At 42.8% G+C, this 22437-nt stretch overlaps 1 protein-coding gene across 2 annotated transcripts; it reads right to left on the bottom strand.

Annotated features, from left to right (window-relative positions):
• Positions 1-663: 663 nt before the first annotated feature.
• Positions 664-21849, bottom strand: ABHD12B (abhydrolase domain containing 12B). Of its 2 annotated transcripts, XM_069486889.1 has the most exons (13): positions 21755-21849; positions 16820-16947; positions 15857-15959; positions 13685-13804; positions 11258-11288; positions 8540-8585; positions 8304-8433; positions 7828-7865; positions 5863-5942; positions 3052-3134; positions 1549-1627; positions 821-939; positions 664-704 (listed from the first exon to the last, which is right to left on the bottom strand). In XM_069486889.1, exons 1-13 carry the CDS (start codon positions 21847-21849, stop codon positions 677-679), a joined length of 1080 nt encoding a protein of 359 aa, XP_069342990.1. In that variant the 3' UTR covers positions 664-676. The 2 variants fall into 2 exon arrangements, with proteins under 2 accessions (XP_069342990.1, XP_069343000.1); XM_069486899.1 differs by lacking the exons at positions 15857-15959; positions 16820-16947.
• Between the last annotated feature and the right edge of the window lie 588 nt (positions 21850-22437).

Here is a 22437-nt window from a genome sequence, read left to right as displayed (position 1 = left end):
AAAAATAGAAAGAAATTATATGGACAGCTAAAAATATACATAGAAAAAATTAGCCGGGCATGGTGGTGCATGCCTGTAGTCCCAGCTACTCGGGAGGCTGAGACAGGAGGATCGCTTGAGCTCAGGAGTTTGAGGTTGCTGTGAGCTAGGTTGACGCCACAGCACTCACTCTAGCCTGGGCAACAGAGTGAGACTCTGTCTTAAAAAAAAAAAAAAAAAAAAAAAGAGCGCCTTTGGGCTCATTTCTTAAGGGCCCTAATCCCATTCCTCAGAGCTCAGTGCCACCTCCTAGCACCATCACATTGGCAACTGGGTTTCAACATAGGAATTTTGGGGATGGACACACATTCAGACTGTAGCAATCACCTTATTCACAAATATCCCAAAGATATTTGATAACTGCACAATTTTAGGTGGGATCCAAATTTTATCAAATTCTGATTCTCCACAGTGAGGTTTTAGCATGTTTCACAAAGTAGATTATGATAAGCCAAATGAGAACATTCCATACCACCTAGCATCCACGCTTTCTCTTATTAAATTGGCGAATGACTTGTAGAAATGTCAGTGACTTCAGCTCATCCAAACAGCCCAGTAGAATTTTATATTAAAAGGTGCACATCACAAGAGGTGTTTGGACCAAGTCTTCACTGAGGATGTCCACTGCTCTCGAACCTCATGCCCACTGCTTGCTCAGGAAGTCTCTGCAGAAAAAGGACCCCAATCAGCTCATGCACTTTCCCTGCCTCATGGTCTAGTTTAGCTAGAGCAGCCCTAATTGCCTTTAAGGGGAAGATACATTTAGCAAAGCAACTCTTACCTCACAGTTATTAATAGTGTGGGGTTTTTACAAAGGAGGTTGTGTTTGAAGCCAGGAGGAAAGATAACCATCTTGACCCTCTCTTTGTTTCTGTATGCGTTGTATGCAATTTCATAGAGCTGCAAGGGCAGAAAGGCAGAGACTCAAAGGCTGACAATTCAAAGCTATGGATGTTCTAGTCCAGTTGTCCTAAAAATGTACTGAAACAGCCAACTTGGGGAGTTTGTCCCATTAAGTCAGAGACATGGGGACTCTCCACCTACCCAACTGGCTTCCTGTACAGCTAAGGACTGAAGGCAGCAGCTAATATAGAATACTGAAAAAATATCACCCTTTCCTGCCCATATCTCATGGCAAGGGGGCAAGGACTTGCTATGGACCCACTCTAGTGGAGGTTTATTTAAAAGAAAAAGAACTACTCCCCCGGTTTTAGAGCCACTACAATAGAGACAGCGTGGAGGTTCCCACAGCAGCTTGGGACCTTCTCTACATTTCTAGAGCCACACACCCCAGAGGAGGAACCAGGCTCTGCCGCAAACACTACTTTGAGCTTAGTAGCCAAGAACACGATGCTCATTGTATAAAACAACAGCAGACTTTTTAGGGGTGTAGAGAATCTCCTATAATGTCAGAGACCTTCCTTTAGGCTCTAATCAAAGTTTGGCTGAATGAAAAAAATGGAGAAATAAGTATAGTATGTTTCAGTCAGCACTGAGCTCTTAGTTTACCTTTTTTCCACACTCCAAAGGCACTGTACCGTCATCTTCTCCATGTAAGATGAGAAGGGGAGAAGACAGGAATTTAACACTAGGGACAAGTAGAAGAAAAGCAGTCAATTCAAGAATTATACATTGAGATTTATCCTCTTCTAAGCGAAAGCTCTTTCCTTCCTTCTAGGAAATAACATCATCATATATTTAAAAACTTCACATAGTTATTTTTTTCTCTCCAGGCAAAGTTTCCCTCTCTTCTATTTATTCATATAATTTTTTTTTTTTAAGAGACAGGGTCTTACTCTGTCGCCCAGGCTAGAGTGCAGTGGTGCAACCTCATTGCAGCCTCAAACTACCAGGCTCAAATGATCCTCCTGCCTCAGCCTCCTGAGTAGCTGGGACTAGAGGTACGCACCACCACACCCAGCTAATTTTTAAATTTTTTTGTAGAGATGGGGTTTCATCATGTTGCCCAGGCTGGTCTTGAACTCCTGGCCTCCAGGGATCCTCCTGCCTCAGCCTCCCAAAGTGCTGAGATTATTCATACAATTTAACTGAGTGTTTAATTAATTTACTTCTATATGATTTATGGAAATACTGAAGAAGAAAAACACTGAAACACTGAATTTGTAAAGTGTTAGAAGCACCTTATATTCTTCCTTATTGCACCTTATCTTGTAATATCTAGACTATTTTAATTAAAAGACTATAAAAGATAACAAAATAATTAAAAAAACGCAGGATAACAAAACTACCACAGAATCAAAGACACCTTTTTGTAGCAATTTATTTACTTTTCCCCATAAATGTAGAGGATGGACATGCAATTAACAGGTTTGATTAGCTTCCTGTTCAACCTCCTAGTTTGGTAATTCAAAAGGGCTATGTCTTGAAGAATGACTTGTCTCTCTCTCCAATGACTTTCTCCAACATACTTCCCTGTCCCCCCAAATGTTGATATCCATCCATCCCTGCCACAGTGACTTCCTGTTACTCCTGAGAAAGTTTGATTTCCCCAAGTGTGTTGAAATAGAAAAAAATATTTCAACAACTGCCTGTTTGGAAGCATTCTTAAATTCTCCAACCGTGAGAGACTAACTAGCCAAATTCTAGTCGCCATATTTGCTGGCAAGCTAGTGGGCTGGATGGTAGATGGGTTTTTGTTATATGGGAAATTGGCCTAGAAGTCAGATCCCCCAAGAAATGTTAGATTTGACCCTAGAGGACCTTTAAAAGATCTTGATAGGCCATAAATATACAACGCTGTATGTGAGTTCAGAGAGAGTCCTGAATTGGTGAAGTCATCAAATAAGGCATGAGGAAAATAGTAAATACTAAAAATTCATAGATACCTTACCCCAAATCCCATTGCCCATCTAAGAACCATAGAATGATATTCTAAGAAGAATAAGAATGATATTCAGACTTCTCATCTCACCATCCAGTAAGTCACATCAAATTTACCCCTAGAATCCTATAGATACAGTAATAATGCACATCTTTTCATCACTAGCTTACTTTTCATCATTCGGGAAGACTATTTTGTCTTTTCTCAGGGCATCCATAAGTATGCGTAAAAATCCTGGAAGTTTCTGGTAAATCTATTTTTAAAAAAGAAAAAAAAATTAATACTTGCCCCATGGCTATTTCACTTGTTATAGTCTCCCACTGTGACCCATAGTAACATAGAGAATAGTGACTTTGTAAGTATAATAAACTTAAAAAAGAACTTTTATGATCTTAAAAAGTAATGCACGTAGGGAATTTGGGGGAAAAAACAAGAAACATAGAAGAAACAAGTCACACATAATTCTGACATCATAGATAATCACTGTTAACATTTTGGTTTTACTTCCTGTCTTGTTTTAAAATACAAATGGCACCATTAACTCTTACTTCTCCATACTCATAAAGGAGCAGTGGTATGCAAAATCTAAAAATTGCTTCGACTGTGAACATAACTAATTACTTTAGTTGGGGGATAGATATTCTGATTAGTCTAAAATTCTGATGAAAGCATGCAACACAGAGATAATTGATTTTAGAGAATTTGAACATTATAAACTCTTGAATATGATTTAATATTACAATGCTTTCAAAGACACATTAGGTTTTAATGACCACAGGACTCGAAATATAGCAACACTCATTCTAAATATGCTAAATTTCTTCTTTAATAGCAAATTCCAGTAAATAGAATGGTAGGTAAATTTGCTTTTAAGTCAACACATAAATTAGTTTATATGCCCCAAAAACATCCATTTCAACTGAAAATAAGGAATACAGGAGAGAAACCCTGAGCAACTTAGCACCTTTCTCACAAACTTGGACCCTACCTCCAAACGGTATCCCAAACCCATCCATTTCTCTCATCTCCATGATCAGCCAGCCTAAGCCAGCCTTCTTGTGCATTTATTGTGCCAGCAATCCCAAATAGCTCCCTGCTTCCATCCTCACCCTTCTGTAATCCAGTTCCCACAGGAAACCAGAGTGATCGTTTTTAACGTGCAAATCAGATCATGTCACTCTTTTGCTTAGCATTCTCCAAAGGCACTTGGATTGAACCCAAACATGTCACTTTAGCTATTGAGGCCCTACAGAATCCAGTGGCAGCCTCTGTCTCCAGCCTTATCCCCTGTCCCTAAGCCCTTTCCTGTCCACCTGTAGGTCCTGCTGCCTTTGAGTCCTGGAACATGCCAGGCCTGATCCCACCTCAAGGGCCAGGCCTTTGCTTTCCCAAGGCCTGCGACCTCCAGATGTTCCGATGTGGCTCTTTTCCTCTCATGCAGGTCTCAGCTCAGTGATGTTTCTTCAGAGAAGTTTTCTTTTTCTTTCTTTTTTTTTTTTTCCTGAGACAGAGTCTCACTTTGTTGCCCGGGCTAGAGTGAGTGCCGTGGAGTCAGCCTAGCTCACAGCAACCTCAAACTCCTGGGCTTAAGGGATCCTACTGTCTCAGCCTCCCGAGTAGCTGGGACTACAGGCATGCACCACCATGCCCGGCTAATTTTTTTTATATATATATATTTTTAGTTGGCCAGATCATTTCTTTCTATTTTTAGTAGAGACGGGGTCTCACTCTTGCTCAGGCTGGTCCCGAACTCCTGACCTCGAGCGATCCACCCGCCTCGGCCTCCCAGAGTGCTAGGATTACAGGCGTGAGCCACCGCGCCTGGCCCAGAGAAGTTTTCTGTAACCAGCCAGTCATTCCCTCTCACATTATTTTATTGCTGTCACAGCACTTCTCACTATTGGATTTTTTTTTTTATTATGTACTTATCTTCTGTTTCACAACCAAGTATATAAACTTCATAGGAGGAGGACCCACAACTTTCTTATTCCCTGTGTTATCCTCAGAACCTAGAAAAGTTCCTGGAACGTAATAGATACTCAATAAACATAAATATTTGCTAAACATGGAATGAATCTATCATGCAAATATTCCTGGTATACACTTTAAACTATTATCTGTCGTTTTCATCTTAGTATGACTGAATTTCAGATTTTATTCCTTAAAATAGATCTGCAAAGGGGAAAGGTCAGCAAAGCTAATTTTCCCTGAAAATAGTTAAGCAAATTTCAGAAAGTTCTGTGAGGGTCTGTTGCACAAAATATTCCCAAAGTTGATAGTTAACGTACCCCTAAGATGCCTTAGAGCATGAAATAATTTTAAAATTGGGGTCATCTATCACCTCTAAGACACCTGTCTCCCTCTCTCTCTCTCTCTCTCTCTCTCTCTCATTTGCTAACATTTATAGGGATGTACAACTATCAGCAATTGAACATCAGGCATGGAATAAAATTGTAAAATTAGCATAATCTACACAACAGATTTTTAAGACTACATCTTGTGGCCCAATTCTTTACACTTTATTTTCTTGGCAAGATTGTCTTCTTTATCTGGGATACTGTGTAAAAGCATTTGGCAGCTTCCTTGAATTCTCTAGAAACTTTCTTATGATAGTCATGAAAGATATATGACTGACATTCTTAGGGCTAAAAATCATGTATGAAAGGTTTGTTTTCACTTTAAAAGGGAATAATAATAAACCTAAGGCAAGTCTGTCTATTAAAAAATTACAAAAAATAAGAGGCACAGTTAAAAAGAGGTTTCACTCTTAATAAGCCACTCAATCTGTTAGAAGAAAATAAAAGAACCACCAAATCCAAAAGCCTTGCATCCCCTTTTATGAACTGGTTAATAAACTATCTCAGGTTAGAATAATTTAGAAACATAGAAAACTAGTTATGAAAAGTAAGATAATTAGTAAACATACATGTGTGGAAATAGCTTACATTTTGATACCTTGTGAAGATGAAACAGAGGCTCACCTTTAACAAGGGATAATTGATACTTGCAGTCCACATGTTGGTAAATGGAGCTTCCAAGACAATAGCATCAACTGGGCATCCTTGAAAATAATAAAATTAAAAAAAATCAATATCTCCTTTATTCAAATACCACTTTCCCTAGATAAGGGGTCCTCAAGGTCTTATACATGAACTACCTGCATCAAAATTATTTATGAAGCTTATTAATAATGTAAATTCCTGGCGGGGTAGGGTGGCTCACACCTATAATCCTAGCACTTTGGGAGGCCAAGGTGCAAGGATCGCTTGAGGCCAGGAATCCAAGACCAGCCTGAGCAAAAACATAGCGAGACCCTGTCTCTACAAAAAATTTAAAAATTAGCCAGGCATGGTGGCACGTGCCTGAAGTCCCAACTACTCAGGAGGCTGAGGCAGGAGAATCATTTGAGCCCAGGCATTGGAGGTTGCAGTGAGCTATGATGCTGCCACTGAACTCTAGCCATAAAAACAGAGCAAGACCCTGTCTCAAAAAAAAAAATGTAAATTCATGAACCCCCCCCCCCCACATACTTATTAGTCAGAATCTTAGGGTTAGGGACTGAGAATGTGCATTTTAACAAGTTCCCCCCAGTCCCCAGAGATTTCTATGCACATGATAGTGAAAAACCACCATCTTCTTCTAAGAACACAACCAGGTCTTCATGGCTTAGATAATTTAAGAAAGCAAAGTACCATAGGAAGAGCGTTCTGCAGTCCATCGTGAAGAATGTGCCAAAGGCTGCCTAGGTTGTTTGGGCAAATACTCGCTCTGGGAACAACTGGAAAATGTATGTGAGAGTGGGGTATGCATTTGTGTATGTTTGAAGGTATATGAGGGCTACTGATCAGTGAGAATTTGCAGAGCTTATACCAAAAGAGAGAAACCCAGGGAGTTCGAGTCGAATTTCCCCTCAAAGCAGTTGAAGCTCTGAAAGCAACAGTAGTGGCTGAGTGGATTAGAAACTAGACAAAGCCTTCAGTATTTTCACAGAATCAAAAGGACAAAAATTAGAATTCAGGATCTGAAAAGGAAAAGGACTCTAGTACATTTCTCAGGCTTTTGGTTGTCATCTTAAAGGACTACACTTTAGAAGTATAGAGAACTAGAAACAGACCAGCCCTCATAAAGACTGAAAGCTCAGCTTCAAATCAGCTCTGTCTCTGATTGGGTTAAGGTGGTATGTTCCTGCCATAATAACTCCCTTTCAGGAAAAAAGTAAATTATATCTGGAAAAAGATAACATCACCCCAAGCCTCATATCATCTCTATAATTTTCCATAAGTAATGCCTAGCATTTAATAAAAAATAACTAGACATACAAAAAGAGAGCAACAAAACCGAAAAAAGCAGATAATTGGCTTTGGAATTGTTAAAGTGTATAGAATAGGATAATGAATATTTTTATTTATCTAGCATCTCTATATATGGGGTAAATTCTAAATTTTGATCTTAAAAAAAAAATGACTGTCCCTGTTCACATAGATTCTAATTCATCCAACCAGCTAGAATCCAGGAAAGCTGTGTTTTTAACAAGCATGCCCAGTAGATTCTGATATAAGCCGTCAGCAGATCACTTTGAGAAATCCCCACATAAATCTTATATAAGAAGGGCTGCAGAAAGCAAGTCCTGCCTAATATTTCATAAGGTATTATTTTCCTCTCCTGTAATTTAAATTAATATCACTTCACAAGGAGGGCTCTTTCAGAGGCAATTTTAACTCTTTCCTTAGTATGTATTTTCAATTTCACAACCTAAAAAAGCAGGTGTTATTTTATTAATATATTAAATGGAGAGGCAAAAGAAAATTTGTTACACTGTTAGAAGCTATCTAAAGTTGGGATGCTTTAGGTATCCTTGTGCTCAAAGTGTATAAAATAATCTGTTAATTGTTTTTATCTTTCCACCTTAAGCCAAGAAATTATATCATTTAAGCATTTTATATTACCTTTCTCTTCTAATACTCTTGCAGCATTTGTTGCAACTCTGTAAAGCAATGAAAATTAATATGAAGCAATGACTTAACAGTCAAGTGAATAGTACAAAATGCAACATCCTGTATAAGCATCTGATAAAAGCTCTAGGCTCTCTGGTTAGAAAATGCATATAGACATAAAATTGTGCACAGGATTTCAAGGGGTTCCACAGACCCTAAATTAAGAATCCTTTTCTGTAACACTCTCAGAGAGTTCCAGAATGAACTTCAATGTCCTAGACAGCCATAGAGCTGAAAGGACCCTCTCTTGTTCTATAGACTGGCATACTGACATGGCAAGATCTCTAGCCACTTCCGGAGTATGAGAAAGACCAGAGAAGAGTCCCTGTCCCCTGGCTCAGTGCTCCTCCCACTACTCACTGCTGCCTTTGCTGTGACACTAAGGCCCCAAAGACCCATCTAAGGACCCATATTCAGATCTCACTTACCCTGTACCCAGAGAGTGGCCCCAGAGACACACAGGGGTGGTGCCACTTCTTGCCTTGGTCCACTCATAGATAGAAATAGCATCCACAGTCAGTCCCTCCTCTGTGGGCTTCCCTGTAGAGTCCCCAAATCCTGGCAGCAAGAAAAGGCAAACACAGTACCACTGCCTCCAGAATGAGGGGTTATCGAAAGCCTCCTGCTTATTGAAAAATCTTTGTGGACTGTTCTTAACACATACCTCTGTAGTCAACACACAAGACATGAAAGCCACCATCGCTCAGCACCTAGATAACAAAGGAGCTGTTATCACTTTGATTAGAAGATGTAAACAGAAAAGGCTCCTCCTCCACATGTCCATCCCTAGTTTTGATGGTTTCACAGGTGGGGAAAAGACATATTTTTGAAATCCAGTGTCTGACTTCAAACTGGAGAAGCTCAGGCTCGGTGAGAAAGATGGAAAGCAGCAGGGCAGAGCTGGGCACACAGCCTGGTCATCCCCGGCTCTTGGCCAAGTTATTTAACATTTACATATGTAAATATTATTCTGAAAAGTGAAAAACAATAATAGTTACTAGGGTTGTTGGAAGATCACATGAGATGACATACTAAATATCTGACTACATAGTAAATGTCTTTTTTTAAGAATTCCCTTGAGAATAAGAACTCTACACAGTTGTAGTGGAGGCGATCAAATAATGGGAGGCTATTTATACGAAATATCAATAGACAAAGAGTTAATTTCAATCAAAAATTAAGAGATAACTTTAATATATGAAGCCACTCCCAAGCCTCTAGTAGGTAAAGGAGGAAAGAATATGAAAACATAATTTCCCATGAAATGAAACACAATGATGGACAAAAAGAAAAGAGATAAAATGGAACAAAATTTTACTGTACAGGCACTTTTAAAAATTTATTTAATCCTCACAACAGTACTATAAAATAGATATTATCCCCATTTTACAGATAAAGAAACTGAGCCTTGAAGAGTCTAGACAACTTGTTCAAGGTCACCCAGTTGGCTAGAGGCAGAACCAACATCCATACGTGGGTCTGCCTCCATCCACATACTGTGCTTGCTCTACTACAGTATAGATGTGCATGCTAAACCTCATTAGGAACTTATAAATACAAATGGAGACTAATAATGAGCAAGTAAATAGAACTTTTAAATATCCATTCAAACTACATTCCCTCCAAAAAAATTAGCCAAGGCGTGACAGCTAAGCATCCTGGGAGACGGGAATATCCGTGTGTCGTGGCACATATTGAAGGACCACTTGACAGTACGAACAACAGCAACAAACCCTACTGCAAAGAATTAATATTTAGGGAAAAAATTACAAAAGAAGAAAAACCTAGATGCTTACAGTTTTCTGTAAAAATAATATTTAAAATTAATTCGGGAAGAAAAAAAAAATCTTACATCCGACAGCAGCAGAATAGCTAAATAAGCAATTGTTTACAAATACAATGGAGAAGTTTAGAGCTGTCAAATTGTTTTAACTAAGATGACTACGTAAAAATATGGAAGAATGTTTATAAAACAGTATTAAGTAAAAGAGCACAACATAAAATTATAAGTATAATCATAGTAACAAAAACTTTAAAGATAAAGACTAGGTAGGAATGCAAATAAATGAAAATAGCTATACTAGCTGCTTGCAGTGATGAATGTGTGAATGAACGAGAATTTAAGAATAAAGATTTATTTTTTTAAGGAAATCACCTCTCCTGGAGGAAAGGAAGGGCTCAGGCAGTTTGGTCCTGTTGGGCAATGATGATGGCACACGTCATGCCCATGATCACCTGGGGGGGTGTCCTGCCCTACCAGCCGCTGTCCTTCCCACCCATCCGGATTGTCTGGTTGTTTTTCACACCTACAGCCCTGCTCCTTTCCAGGAAAATGAGGGCATGCCATTCAGCTCTGAGTGGGAGGGGAAGAAAAGACACATTCTCACGAACATCAGCTTCACCACGTTCCACGTGGGAAGTGCAAAGATCAGGGTGCAGAGCGGAAAGCAAACCTAAAAATGAATCGACATGGTCCTCCCCAGGCAGCACTGCACCGAGCCCACCACTACCCTGCAAGAGTTGGCTCTGCGGAGGCAGTGAAGAGGGGAGGAGGACAGGAGAGGAGCTTCCTGCACACAAAGGGGAGGGAGGATGAAGAAAGTACTGGGGACATTGGGCCTGACAGGATTCTAGGCCCTGCTAATGTTGTTGTATCAGGAAAGAACTCTGAGGTGGGAGCCAGAGTGTGGGAAGAGAGACCAAGTCCCAGGGTCAGCAACTGGAAAAGCAGCCGGCCACCTGCAACCGAGATTACCTAACTGGAGTGTGGCAACGGGGAAACAGGCAGCTTGCCTCACCTGTCCTGAGGCAGGTATGGCTAAGTGGAAAGCCTGCCACCTTCCTCACACCTAGAAATGCAGGGGCTGTCCCTGCACGACCCCACAAACTGGAGTCATGCAGCAGGGCAGTGAGGGGAGCCCCAAGCGTGGCCACCGTGCTACTCTACGAAGCCTCCTATGGGGCTGAAGCCAGGGGTTGAATAACTTTCAGAGGCAGACATTCTGCGTCTTTTTTCCTATCCCACTAAAAAGGATGCTTCTTTTAAAAGGAATGATCATTTCACATTTATATACTCTCAATCCATCCCCCAGCCCTCAGAAAAAGCAAAGAAAAGGGTTTTCACCTCCATCTGGCAATGGAGGTAATAAGTTCACGAAGATATTTTGAGAAGTTCACATCCGTTTTGATCTCCCATGGCCAACACAGGAAGAGACGTCCACTTGTGCGACTTTGAGCCCCAGACACCACAATCCACATGACCAGTGCACTGGGGACCTCTCAGGAGATAACCACACTGAGAGCCTGAGGAAAATCTTGTGACTGTCACACAGAATTAATGAGGACTTATAAAATTGGTGCTTTGAGGCCTCTTTAGACATACCTTTGCCAGCCTAAGTCTGTGAGAAGCCGCCCTGTAGAGGAGATTTGAAAAACAAACAAACAAGAATTAAGAATTACGATGACAAATTCAATAAAAAAATCACTCTCATGCTGCTGGCATCTGCTCTCACGCCTTTCTTGTTAGGTGAGAGACATAAATAACTAGGAGAAAGGGAAATGTTTTTCGGTGTCAGAGCCAGCGGATGTCAGGGTGAACGATCGGCGGCTCCCCGCTGCTGTGGCATTCCTCTAAGTGAATACTGGAGGTCCAGTCTTTTAGTGCTTCTCAACGTAAGCATTTGATGAACTAATAATCCAACTCCTTGCACTTCTACACAGCAAAACTTGTTTCTAAGTATACTTTTAGAAACTAAAGGAAAATAAGTTTCAGAAAGTGGTTTTTCAAAACAAGGGATGATGTGGTCAAGTTGCACTAAACTAAGATTCTGCCTGCATCCTTCACTCTGCTGTGAAGTGCAAGAAACACTTTTTTCCCCAAATGATCATGCTGTCTACTCTCTATTAACCACATTAATAAAAGAGTCAAAGATAATTAAAAAGGCAGAGAATTCTTAAAATCCATTTGAATTTGTCTTAGAGCCAAGTTTCTTAAACTTTAGTGGATCATGGAGCCTTTTGAACATCTAATTAAAGCTATGGACCCATTTACCAGAAAGAAAGTATTCTTGCTGCAAATTTTATGTAAAGTTTTGGAGAGGGAGTTCATTGGACCCTCTGGGGCTTCCATGGATCTCAAGTCTAGAACCACTGTGGTTTTCTTGTTTTCGTTTTTGAGACAGTCTTGCTCTGTCGCCCTGGGTAAAGTGCAGTGGTGTCATCATAGCTCACTGCAACCTCAAACTCCTGGGCTCAAGCTCAGCCTCCCAAGTAGCTGGGATTACAGGCACGCACCGCAGCAGCCAGCTAATTTTTCTATTTTTTTTTTTTTTTTTTTTTTTTTGAGACAGAGTCTTGCTTTGTTGCCCGGGCTAGAGTGAGTGCCATGGCGTCAGCCTAGCTCACAGCAACCTCAAACTCCTGGGCTCAAGCGATCCTACTGCCTCAGCCTCCCGAATAGCTGGGACTACTGACATGCACCACCATGCCTGGCTAATTTTTTTTTTTCCTATATATATTTTAGTTGGCCAGATAATTTCTTTCTATTTTTAGTAGAGACGGTGTCTCGCTCTTGCTCAGGCTGGTCTCGAACTCCTGACCTCGAGCGATCCACCCGCCTCGGCCTCCCAGAGTGCTAGGATTGCAGGTGTGAGCCACGGCGCCTGGCCTAGAACCACTGTTCCTGATGCAGCACCAAGGTTCCCTGTAACCTCCCATTTGAGGAGTACTGCTCAGTACTCAGTACTTTCAGCTCAGTGCTGCTGACAGCAAGCTGACACTTCTGGGCAGAGGACAAGAAGCAGCTGTGGCTAACCCCAGAGCCAGGAAATCTGGAATAACTGAGGGCAATTGCAGATTTATACAGAGGGGCAAATGTGCTGAGTGGTCCACACAATCCTCGATCCTTGAACTAAGTACATTGTAACACCACACCCGAGTTTACACAATGAGAACAATGTTAAACAATGCTGAAAAATGTTGAACGTCACAGGACATCTCGTTAATTGTGATTCCAAAATGGACACATCAAGACAGTCCCTCGAGAAGAGAGTCTTGAGAAAGCCATCACCTGACAGGAAAGGACAGTGGGGGTGGGGGGAGAGACACTGGCATGCGTCCCTCCAGAGAGGGAGATCTGTGGAATTCTGAGGCACGTCGCCCCTCCGCCAAGCTGAGAGGCGCAGTCATCGCTGGTCATCATCACCCAGCGTAATTACACAGGCCGGGAAAGGCTGACAGCGCATCCAAGGACAGCCAGACTTCTGGGAGACATTCTTTGTTACAAAGCAGGTTGGGACTACACAGAGTGGGCTGAGGCACGAATATTCTAGACTAGAATTAGTCAGATGGTCCCCAGTACCTGTGGTCAGAATGCCAGGTGATCTCTCTTAGGGAGTCATACTTTTGGTTAACAGAACTAATTCTAAATAAAGGGCTCACCACTGACGTGGCAATTGCTCTCTGTTCCCCATAATGCATCCTGTTCCCCTTCCTGTCATCTATGGGTTCAATCCATTTCCCACACTCTCAGAGACTGAGGAACCATCACCATCTTTGAAATCAATATCCAGATTTTGGAAGAGTTATTCCTTTCCCCTTCTCAGTTAAGGATCCACATTATTCTACATAGAGAATAATCATTTTAAGAAAGCCTATTGCCAGAACACCCTCAGATTTCGACAAAGGAAGAGAAGTAGGTGAAGGCATGTCTGCAGAGCTCAAAACTGAGCCCTGCCTCCTTCACTCCCCCATGGGGATGAAATGCTCTGAATCTCTCGCAAAAAAAAAAAATCCAAGCAGAGCCACTGACCTGTGCTGTGCACTGCCATGAAGATAAACAATAATTGGGTTCCCATCGCGAAGGGCTGCTTCATACCAGCAACGGTCCTTTCCCTTGGCATCTTCCCCCCGGCAGCTGGGGACCACGTGCCTGAAGAGCAAGGGAGGGTTTAAACAAACATGTGCAGGGAGAGGAATTCATCCTTGCCAAAGTCAGAAACCCTTCTTATGTTTTGTGTCTGTGTGCGTATATATATATATACTTTTTTATCTGTGTAATATATGCATACGGTACAAATAAAAATCTAATACCACAAAACATCTTATGATGAGAGCCATTACCGCCCTACACCATCTCCCCGTGCACAGAGACAACCCCTTTTAACCATTTACTGTTTTAGTTCTTCTGACTTCTGTACCTATTAATTTTCCAAGACTGCAGTTCTTAGGTGCAGTCCATTGAAATGACCAAAACAAACAACAACAACAACAACAACAAAGAGTTGGAAACATGTAAAAGATAATAGACATTTGCCATCTGTCATTGGTTTGGCTGAAGAGACAAGTAGGAAAGAATTTGAAGGAAAATGAGTTTATGTAGGGGAAAAGAACTTGAACATAAAACTAAGCTATTTTACTAAAGAAACCAGGTGAGAGGCATGTCACTTCCATGTTCACAGTGGCTCACTACCATGCATGAGGACACTTGAGCAGCCCTATGGAGAGATCCACGTGGTGAGGAACTGAGGCCTCCTGCGGACAGCCAGCACCGACTCGCTAGCCGTGCGTGTGAGCCGCCGGAGGAGCGAATGCTCCAGCCCCAGTCAAGCCTTCAGATGACTGCAGCCCTGGCTGATACCTTGACTACAACCTCATGAGAGACCCTGAGCCAGAACAACTCAGCTAAGCTCTCCTGAATTCCTTACCCATAGAAACTATGTGATAGATAATAAATGTTTGTTGTTGTTTTAACTCAAAAAAAAAGAAAGAAAAGAAACCAAATGACCTTGTGATTTTAAACACCCATGTGAACTCCAGTTCCTCCATCTTGTTAAACCAGCGAATGACTCTGAAAATGCAAATATTGCCATATGACATGTTACAGTGGGACTTGGTGAACTAGCCAAGAGGTGAAAAACCTGCAGTCCTCTCCATCATTTAGGGGCAGAAAGTCTGCCATCATCCTCAGGGCTCTGTCCCAAGAATACAGTCACCACCACCCTCTGGATGAGCGGGTCTGGATGAGGACAGCTGACTCACTGAACCGAGGAGCGATGGCACAAAGGCAAAGAATAAAGAGATTTCTAAATTCCAACACTCTTAGCTGACCTGTACCTTGCAGAGCAGGAAGAAATTATGTGTACCCACAATGGTTCCTAAACATTTTATGATCAAAGATTTAAACTCAGGGAGATGAAATATAAAATGGGGCAATCGAAACCTGGCAATCGAAAACAAGTAGCAGTATAGAACCAGACAGAAGAAAATATGGAGATTAGCATAGGAAAAAAAGACAACTAGAATGCTCGTGACTTCATTCGACAAATATTTTTGAGTGCCCTCTATGTGCCAAGCTTCATGCTATGCCATGAAAACTCAGCAACAAAGTCTATCACCTGTGGAAGCTATAGTCTTGTAAGGAAGACAAACATTAACCAAATAATCACACAAACATTTATTTAATTACAGTGGGAATAAATTTCAAAATGGACATGCACAAGTGGCCATGAGAACACATACCTAAAATGGGGTGGAAGAGTAAGGAAAGTCTTCCCCGAAAATTACCAGTTAAAGTGAGACCCCAAGATGAGTGAGGAGGTGGTTAGCCAGGCAAAAAGAGGGACAGGAGGAAGCCAAGAAATAGAAGGAACCGTTGCAGACGGAGCATGTCCCAGGAGGGCCAGGGAGTCTGGAGGAGAGGACAGGATGGCAAAGGGTGCTGCGGAAGAAGGCAGGACAGGTGGGCGGGGCCAGAAGCAAAGGGCGATATCTGAAAGACTGCACGCTCCAAAGTAAAATTCCTGGAAAACAAAATCAAGCAGGTCAAATTTCAATACAAGGGGATAGTGTCTGGAACAACTTCCAGATGCCTGCAGGAGCACCAACCTCTCCACAGGCAGATAGCACAGCTCTGCTCCTCTGTGCCCTTCTGACAAGAAAACCTGCCCCACTGAGCAACCCGGCGTCCAATCAATGCACTCACCAGACTCCCAGCATCACCCCAGGTTCAGCTCTGATGTAGAAGTTTACTGTGTGAGGAATCTTTGACTCTGGTTTCTTTAAATCCACAAGGAATGGGGCTTTGACTGAAAAGTAGAAATCATTATCAACTCCCAGAATCAAATTCCATGTCTTTTAATCACAATAAAAAAAAAAAAAGGAATAAGCCTTTGTAGGTAAACAGGTTTCTATGTTGCAAGCTACTACACTAAACTCCTCGCAGAGCATTTTATCAACTAGGACTAGCCAGCAGAAGAATTGCAAAAACAAAAACAAAACATAAAGCTAGATTTTAAAATAGCACCAATGTGGTAGCCCATTATAGAGGAATAGAGTTTATTCAATCCTTATCCTTGTCTCAAGCTAAAAGCAAAGAAGACAGTTTCCCTAAAAAGGTAAGAGGGCCTAGAAGAAAATAATGAGTATTCTGATACTTACGTGAAACCTTATCATTAGTCATAAGCCACGAAATGTCTAGGATCGATTTACACCAGGAGGCAAGCAGGTAAGAACTATTAATAGGACTGTCACACCAGCAGCCCAGAGTGGAAAAACCCAGGAAAATAGATTCCTTATATCAGCACTTCTTTCTCTCTCTCTGTCTCTCTCTCTCTCTCTCTCTTTCTCTCATTTTTCCTTTAAGAGATCAGGTAAGAAGAGGAAGAGACTACAGTAAGCCATTAGGTATCCATATTAACAGCTAATTTGAAAACAGCCCCGGAATAGAAACCCCACCCATGAGGCCATGTGTCTGTCTCTCTTCCCAACAGTTTGCAAGGATTCATGCTCAACTTCAAAGTCAATATTAAATAGGTTTCAGACCATTTAAGTCTAGCCACAATTGTATAACTGACATGTCTTTTTCATTATGTCACAACTTTAAGGGCAGTGAGTTCTTTATTTGGGAAAAATTACATGGGCAAGTTCATGGAAGGTATATACTTACAAAAATTAAAATAAATTAGCATCTCCATCAGAGGAGGGAAAATGTGTTCTTTTAACGATTTACTAGTAAAACTGTCATACAGAGCAGCAATTTTTCTTCCGAGTGTTGAACAGGAGTGTGGAAGAGATCTGCAAGACATTGGGAAACAAATAAGGTTTTCAAAATCAGTCCAAGTTTTGTCTTAGTTGTTTTTTTCCCTTGAGGTCCCAATCAAATTTCAGTGACTAATGCTGAGAATTCCAGGTAACTTGGCATTTAAGCAAAATCCTTTACACAATTACATGCAATTATCCACAGAGCTGGTCAGTACTGGGCACTGAGAGGGAACCAGGCAAGGAAAGCAGCAAGGCTGGACCCCAACCAGTCACTGAAAAAGCCAGAGCCCGACAGGGACGGGAGGGGAAGGGACGACAGATGCACCAGAGCTGGGCTCGTTCCCTTAGTGTAGCCCCAGAGGAGGCCGAGGCTGGACCCCAAAGCCATCAGCAAACAGAATTCAGACACTTTCAAAACAGTTGCCACAGTTTTTAACTGCATCAAAATTCCGCACATAATGTTAGCTATTATTATTAGTCTAAGGCAGTGAGCAAATAATCATCAGGTCCCCTCTCTTTTGGCTGGGTCTCAGGAAGAAATGAGCCGGGGAGAAGACCCCCCACTTCTGAGGAGAGATCCCTGCAGGAGAGAGACCTGTGCAGGGCAGGACTGAGCCTGGTCAGGGAGTGGGATGGGGGTGCGCACGGCTTGCTTATCCTGTTCCCTGTGCCACAAACCACCCAAAGCGGGAGCCATCAGCAGACAAGTGATGATTTGTCCATGAGGGGTCACTAATGCCACCTCTGTCTCGAGCCATATCTCTCATGAAGGTCGAGTGTCTCCTACCTTTGAGAGACAAGGAATATACGTCAATGTCATCATCTCCTGCTTCCAGTTTTTGTCCACATCATCTGTTAAATAAATTCCTTTCCCTAGCGTGAGTGGTCCATGTTCAGGCTGCTCAATGTAATCAAACCATCAGGTTGGAGGGCTAGAAGTTACTTTTGATGAATTGTTTCCCCTGTGTGATTTCTCTGCTAGACTGAAGGCATTCTGGAAGATAATTATTACCTTTGCTTTGCAAATGGGGAGACTGGAAAGTTAAGTAACCTCTCCAAGGTCACAAGCCAATGAATGGCAGAGCCACATGTACCCAGGTCTGTCTGACCCCAGGACCCTACAGTGATCTCCAATGAGTTGTCGCAGTGCTGGTGAGTTCTGTCTGCCCCCCATGAAAGCAAAAATGAACCCCAGCAACAAGGCTGGCCTCTGGCAAAATGCTGCTCTCACAGAGTCTTGTTTTAAGATCCACTTCTACACCCTTGCCCTGTCGGGGTCCCTTCCTTGCCCTCCTTCTCCCTTCCTGCTGAGTGTGCTCAGGAGCTCTTTGATAACAAAGTCACCAGTGAAAGACCCCCCCCCCAAAATATGAATTCTCCCTCAAGTGTTAATAACTTAAAAATCAGAGCGCATATATATATATACATATATATTTGGAAGTGACATGAAGGGAGAAGATAATGAATCTCTGATGAGTTTCCAGCAGTTCTGCAAGAAGTGGAAAAGATATGTGAGCTAAGGGTAATGGATGACTCTTCCAGTACAACCTACGTGGGCAATTGCCTACTCACAAAATCAGCAACAAAGAAATGAAAATGATTGTTTCATATTACTTTAAAGTAAACCCCAGGAAGGCAGCAGGAAGGAGAGAACATTGTTGTTCTGATTTTAGAGGTAAGAAAGAAATCAAAACCCAGAGAAGCCACTTTGAGCCACAGATGAAGCCAGAACGGACAGAGCTGAACACAAGTCTGAATTGCGCTGCCTCCTTCCAGCTGGTTCCTGCGTCTTTTCTCCGGACTCCCCGCGCCCACTGCTACCCCGCCTGTCAGCCTCCCGCTAAGCTGTCCTTTGAAGGTAGGCAGGGTCGTCTCCCGCTAAGTTATCTTTTGAAGGTCTGCTTGGGAAGCAGAGGCAACACAGGGAAATATGTTTCTGTTTTTAAGGAATAATTCATACAGAACCCTTCTCTCAAATAGCTCGAGGCACTTCTGTGGGAAGCGCTGCGGGAAGAGAACAGAGTGACCAGATCCTTTGGAGCATCAATAATGCAAAGCCACTTCTTTTAACTAGGGGGTTGTCAATTTGACTTCCCCTATATCAGTAGGGGATCAAAAGTCACCAGTAGCTAATAGACCTTATTTGAGCGGAGGATGCAATTTCAACCCAGTCCTCGCTAACGGCCAGCCACATCAAATGGCCACCTTGGTGCTTTGGTGTTCCTCTGCCTGCCCTTTGATCAGCTGCGGCTGTAACTGCACAGTGTCCCACAGGGACCACAGAGCCCAACCGCATGATTCTTGCTGGTGAAACTTGGTGGAGTCTGAGTTGCTACAAGGCGAATCATTCATGCTCAGAGATATCTGCAAATCAATTTTCAGAAGCCCAAATCTAATTACATTTAGCAAGATAATTATTCCAAATATTAAGACATGTTGCACATCCAACCTATGTGCCAATTCATTCAGCCAACATGTGTTGATCACCAAGCACCAGGTGACACCCTCCCAACCAAATCCTTCCCTTCCTTCACACCCACTCAAGTATCTCTTTTTTGTCACAGCCTTTCTGGAAAAACATTCCCACAGTGACCTTTCCTCCCTTTTCACCCCCACCCCACAAATTATACAATTATAATTGTATAATCATAATTTCACTTTGGTTTGACCCTGAATTTCTCTCTGATAGCTTTCCCGTTATTAGTCCTGTCTTCCCCACTCTATGCCAGGCCCCAGGTGACAAGGACATCATGGCATATACTGCTTCTTTTACATTCCACTCTGTCTAGCACAGGGCTGAGCTCAGGAAATATTTGTTGACCCACAGGTTGAAAACTGGAAAAAAAAAAAGTGTATTTCTTTTGTAAGGGACAAGGAAGCAACATTTATTAGTAGCTTTGGGGGAAAGAGGGAGGGCTCCACTATCTTTTTTGACTTAACAATTGAAAATGAATTAATGTGAGTTCCACATTACCGCTGTGTGCCCAAGACCTATTAATGGAATAGTAAAGAACCAAAACTGGAAAGAATGAATACACTTATCAGGAGGTTGTCTAAGCACTGTCTAGGATTGTGACAACTTGGAGTGAAATAGGGGGAAATAAGGAGGAAAACAGACCCCTTTAGTTTCCCCCAATTTCTTTCCTGGGCATGTTTTCTATTTTTTTAATTTAAAGAAAACCAGTTGCAAGTGGAGACTTACTCTCCTGGGCCCACCCACCTTGAGCACTACCTCTATCTGGTGAAGTTTTTGTACCATAAATAAATAGATTCCCAAGGCATTAATAATCACTGAAAATATATGATTAAATGTTCACCTTGAGTCCCACAACATATCACAATGGATCCAGTGTCATGAGCAGTGCCAGGCACATAACAAGCTCTCCATGAGGGTTTGCTCATCAAAACTAACCTGGTCCCAGGAAACAAAAGGACTCCGGACGCTGGAAATGGGTCTATGCCTCAGCCTCAGCACATCTTACATGAGATCAATAATCTGCTCACAAGTGTTTTGCTCTTCTGGGAAGCCTCTATTCAGACTGGTTTTTTTGTTTGTTTGTTTACTAATTAGTAAGGCAAGTAATAGATGGTCTCCAACTCCCCATCTCCCACTCCGTTATCAACAAAGTGGGTTGTTCTCTAAGAGTGTAAGCTGCAGCTTTGATTCTCTATCTAATAAATGCCTTGCACTGCCAAATAAATGTTAAATAATCAGCCATCGACTCTATAGAGAACACGAAAGAGAGAAGTGGTAGATGCCCACGTCCCCAGAACCACATCTGGGAGGGAAGTCCTGTGAATGTGAGGTTTGGCAAGTGCAGTCAATCAGCACATTCTGCCTGGTGTGCAGATGCTACACACAACAGGGAGGCGTGGGCTCTGCGCTACTGCTCGGAGAACAGAAAGGAATAGAAGAGAAAAGATCCCTGTTTGTCCTCCTCTCTCTGGGCGTTCCGAAGTGAGGTCTTCTGTGTCTAGATGTGATTCTTGAATATTCTGTAACCAGCACAAATTAAACAAAAGGAATAGAGAGAAAAAGGTGAACAAAAATGTCAATACCTTCCCACATCAACAAAACAAAACAAAATACCCAAGTGTCCTGGGTCTAGGCTCTCCTGGCTTCAGTATAAACAGGACTGGCAATATGTTTCTGACCGATTCAGGTAACTTAAAATTACTGTTTAAACAAAGGATTCATGGGAGGAAGAAGGTAAAAAACAAAACCCAAAAAGCACCCTCAATATACAGACATTTCAGGTTTAAATAACGTGAGAACATGGCACAGGCAATGCCAAGTACGGTGTCCAGGTACTAGACATCTAGCACAGTGGAGGTGTGTGCTCCTTACACACAGGCTGCGGAGGTCACACGCAGGGAGCTCAGCAGGGACTTTTGCTCCTTTTCCACCCGCACAGATAAGCCCTTGACCCAAGAAGATGCCATCCAACATTACAACATGTTGTAATTATTAGTAGTCACTATTACAAGAATCATTTACATTAGTAAAATGATTGGATAAGAGAGATTGGTACAGGAACCTGAACCATCTTTCTGGAATCTCTGGTTCAGAAGCCCCTACCAAAGTTGTAAGTTCCCGGAAAAAATCAAAGCCGGGAGTCTGGCCGAGGTTGAGGCAGAGGACAAGGCCAACCAAAGAGCCCCGGAGTCCGGAGGGCTCTGGGGGCTGCCGAAGTCCCCCGGTAGCCAAAGTGCCCAGCCTCCAGCTGGGCAGAAGGGGGCCACGGCCTGTCTGCGTCCCCGCGACGGCCGTCCCCGCGCCATCCCTGGCCAGCGGGAGTGGGGGGGTGACCCTGTTGGGAGTGGGCCGGGCGCTACTCACCGCAGGTTCCGCTGGACCATGTCCCCCCAGGCGGCCACGCAGCCGCGGGCGGGGGGCTCGGGCGCCGCGGCCGCCCCGCACTCCTGCGCGTCCATCCCGCTCCGTGTCCCAGCCGTCGCCGCCGCGGGAGCCGCCGCCCTCGCCCTCCCCACCCCGCTGGCGCCCGCGCCTGCCCCCACCTCCTCCGCGCCAGCCGGGAGGAGCGGCGACCTGCGGGGCTCCGGCCTGGCGCGCCCGGGGCGCCGACCCACCGTGCGGGAGGGAGACGCAGCCCGAGGGTGGGCTTCTGCAGGGCCGGAAGCAGCCCCCTCAGTGCACACACAGACTAGGACAGAAACACAGTGTCCTCTTATAGCTAGCTGTACAACGTTTTCTTTTCTAATTTATTTTAAATTGATTTCCATTATTCATCTGTGTGTGCGCGCGTGATAAAGTAAAATATGGTTTTTTGTTTGTTTGTTTTACCATGGTAGTACTGAAACAAAAGTTTGATAGCCACAGGTTTAGAAGACCTTCATGAAGAATACAAGCCCTCCTCTACTTAGACTCCACTTGTTTTCTTTCTCCTTTTTTTCTTTTTCTGAAGCTTATCCATCCCCAATCCTGTCATCCTTACTGTAGAAAGAATTTCTTTAGATCCCTTTGGTTGAGTAATGGTTTGTCCACACGGTTATCAACTACAC

The sequence above is a fragment of the Eulemur rufifrons genome, chromosome 2 (genome assembly GCF_041146395.1).
Source record: "Eulemur rufifrons isolate Redbay chromosome 2, OSU_ERuf_1, whole genome shotgun sequence".
Taxonomy (NCBI): Eukaryota; Metazoa; Chordata; class Mammalia; order Primates; family Lemuridae; genus Eulemur; species Eulemur rufifrons.
The sequence above is the reverse complement of the archived record's forward strand: the minus strand, read 5'-3'. Positions and strand labels throughout refer to the sequence as shown.

Bases quoted from the DNA above. Each gene is read 5' to 3' on its own strand.
- ABHD12B (XM_069486889.1), bottom strand. From the start codon at position 21,849: ATGGACGCGCAGGAGTGCGGGGCGGCCGCGGCGCCCGAGCCCCCCGCC. The intron at 8,586-11,257 runs GTATGTCTAAAG...TTTGTTATCTAG, and splicing joins ACAGACTTAGGCTGGCAAAG to GTGCTGAGCGATGGTGGCTT. The intron at 1,628-3,051 runs GTAAGCTAGTGA...ACTTGTCCCTAG, and splicing joins GTCTTCCCGAATGATGAAAA to TGTTAAATTCCTGTCTTCTC.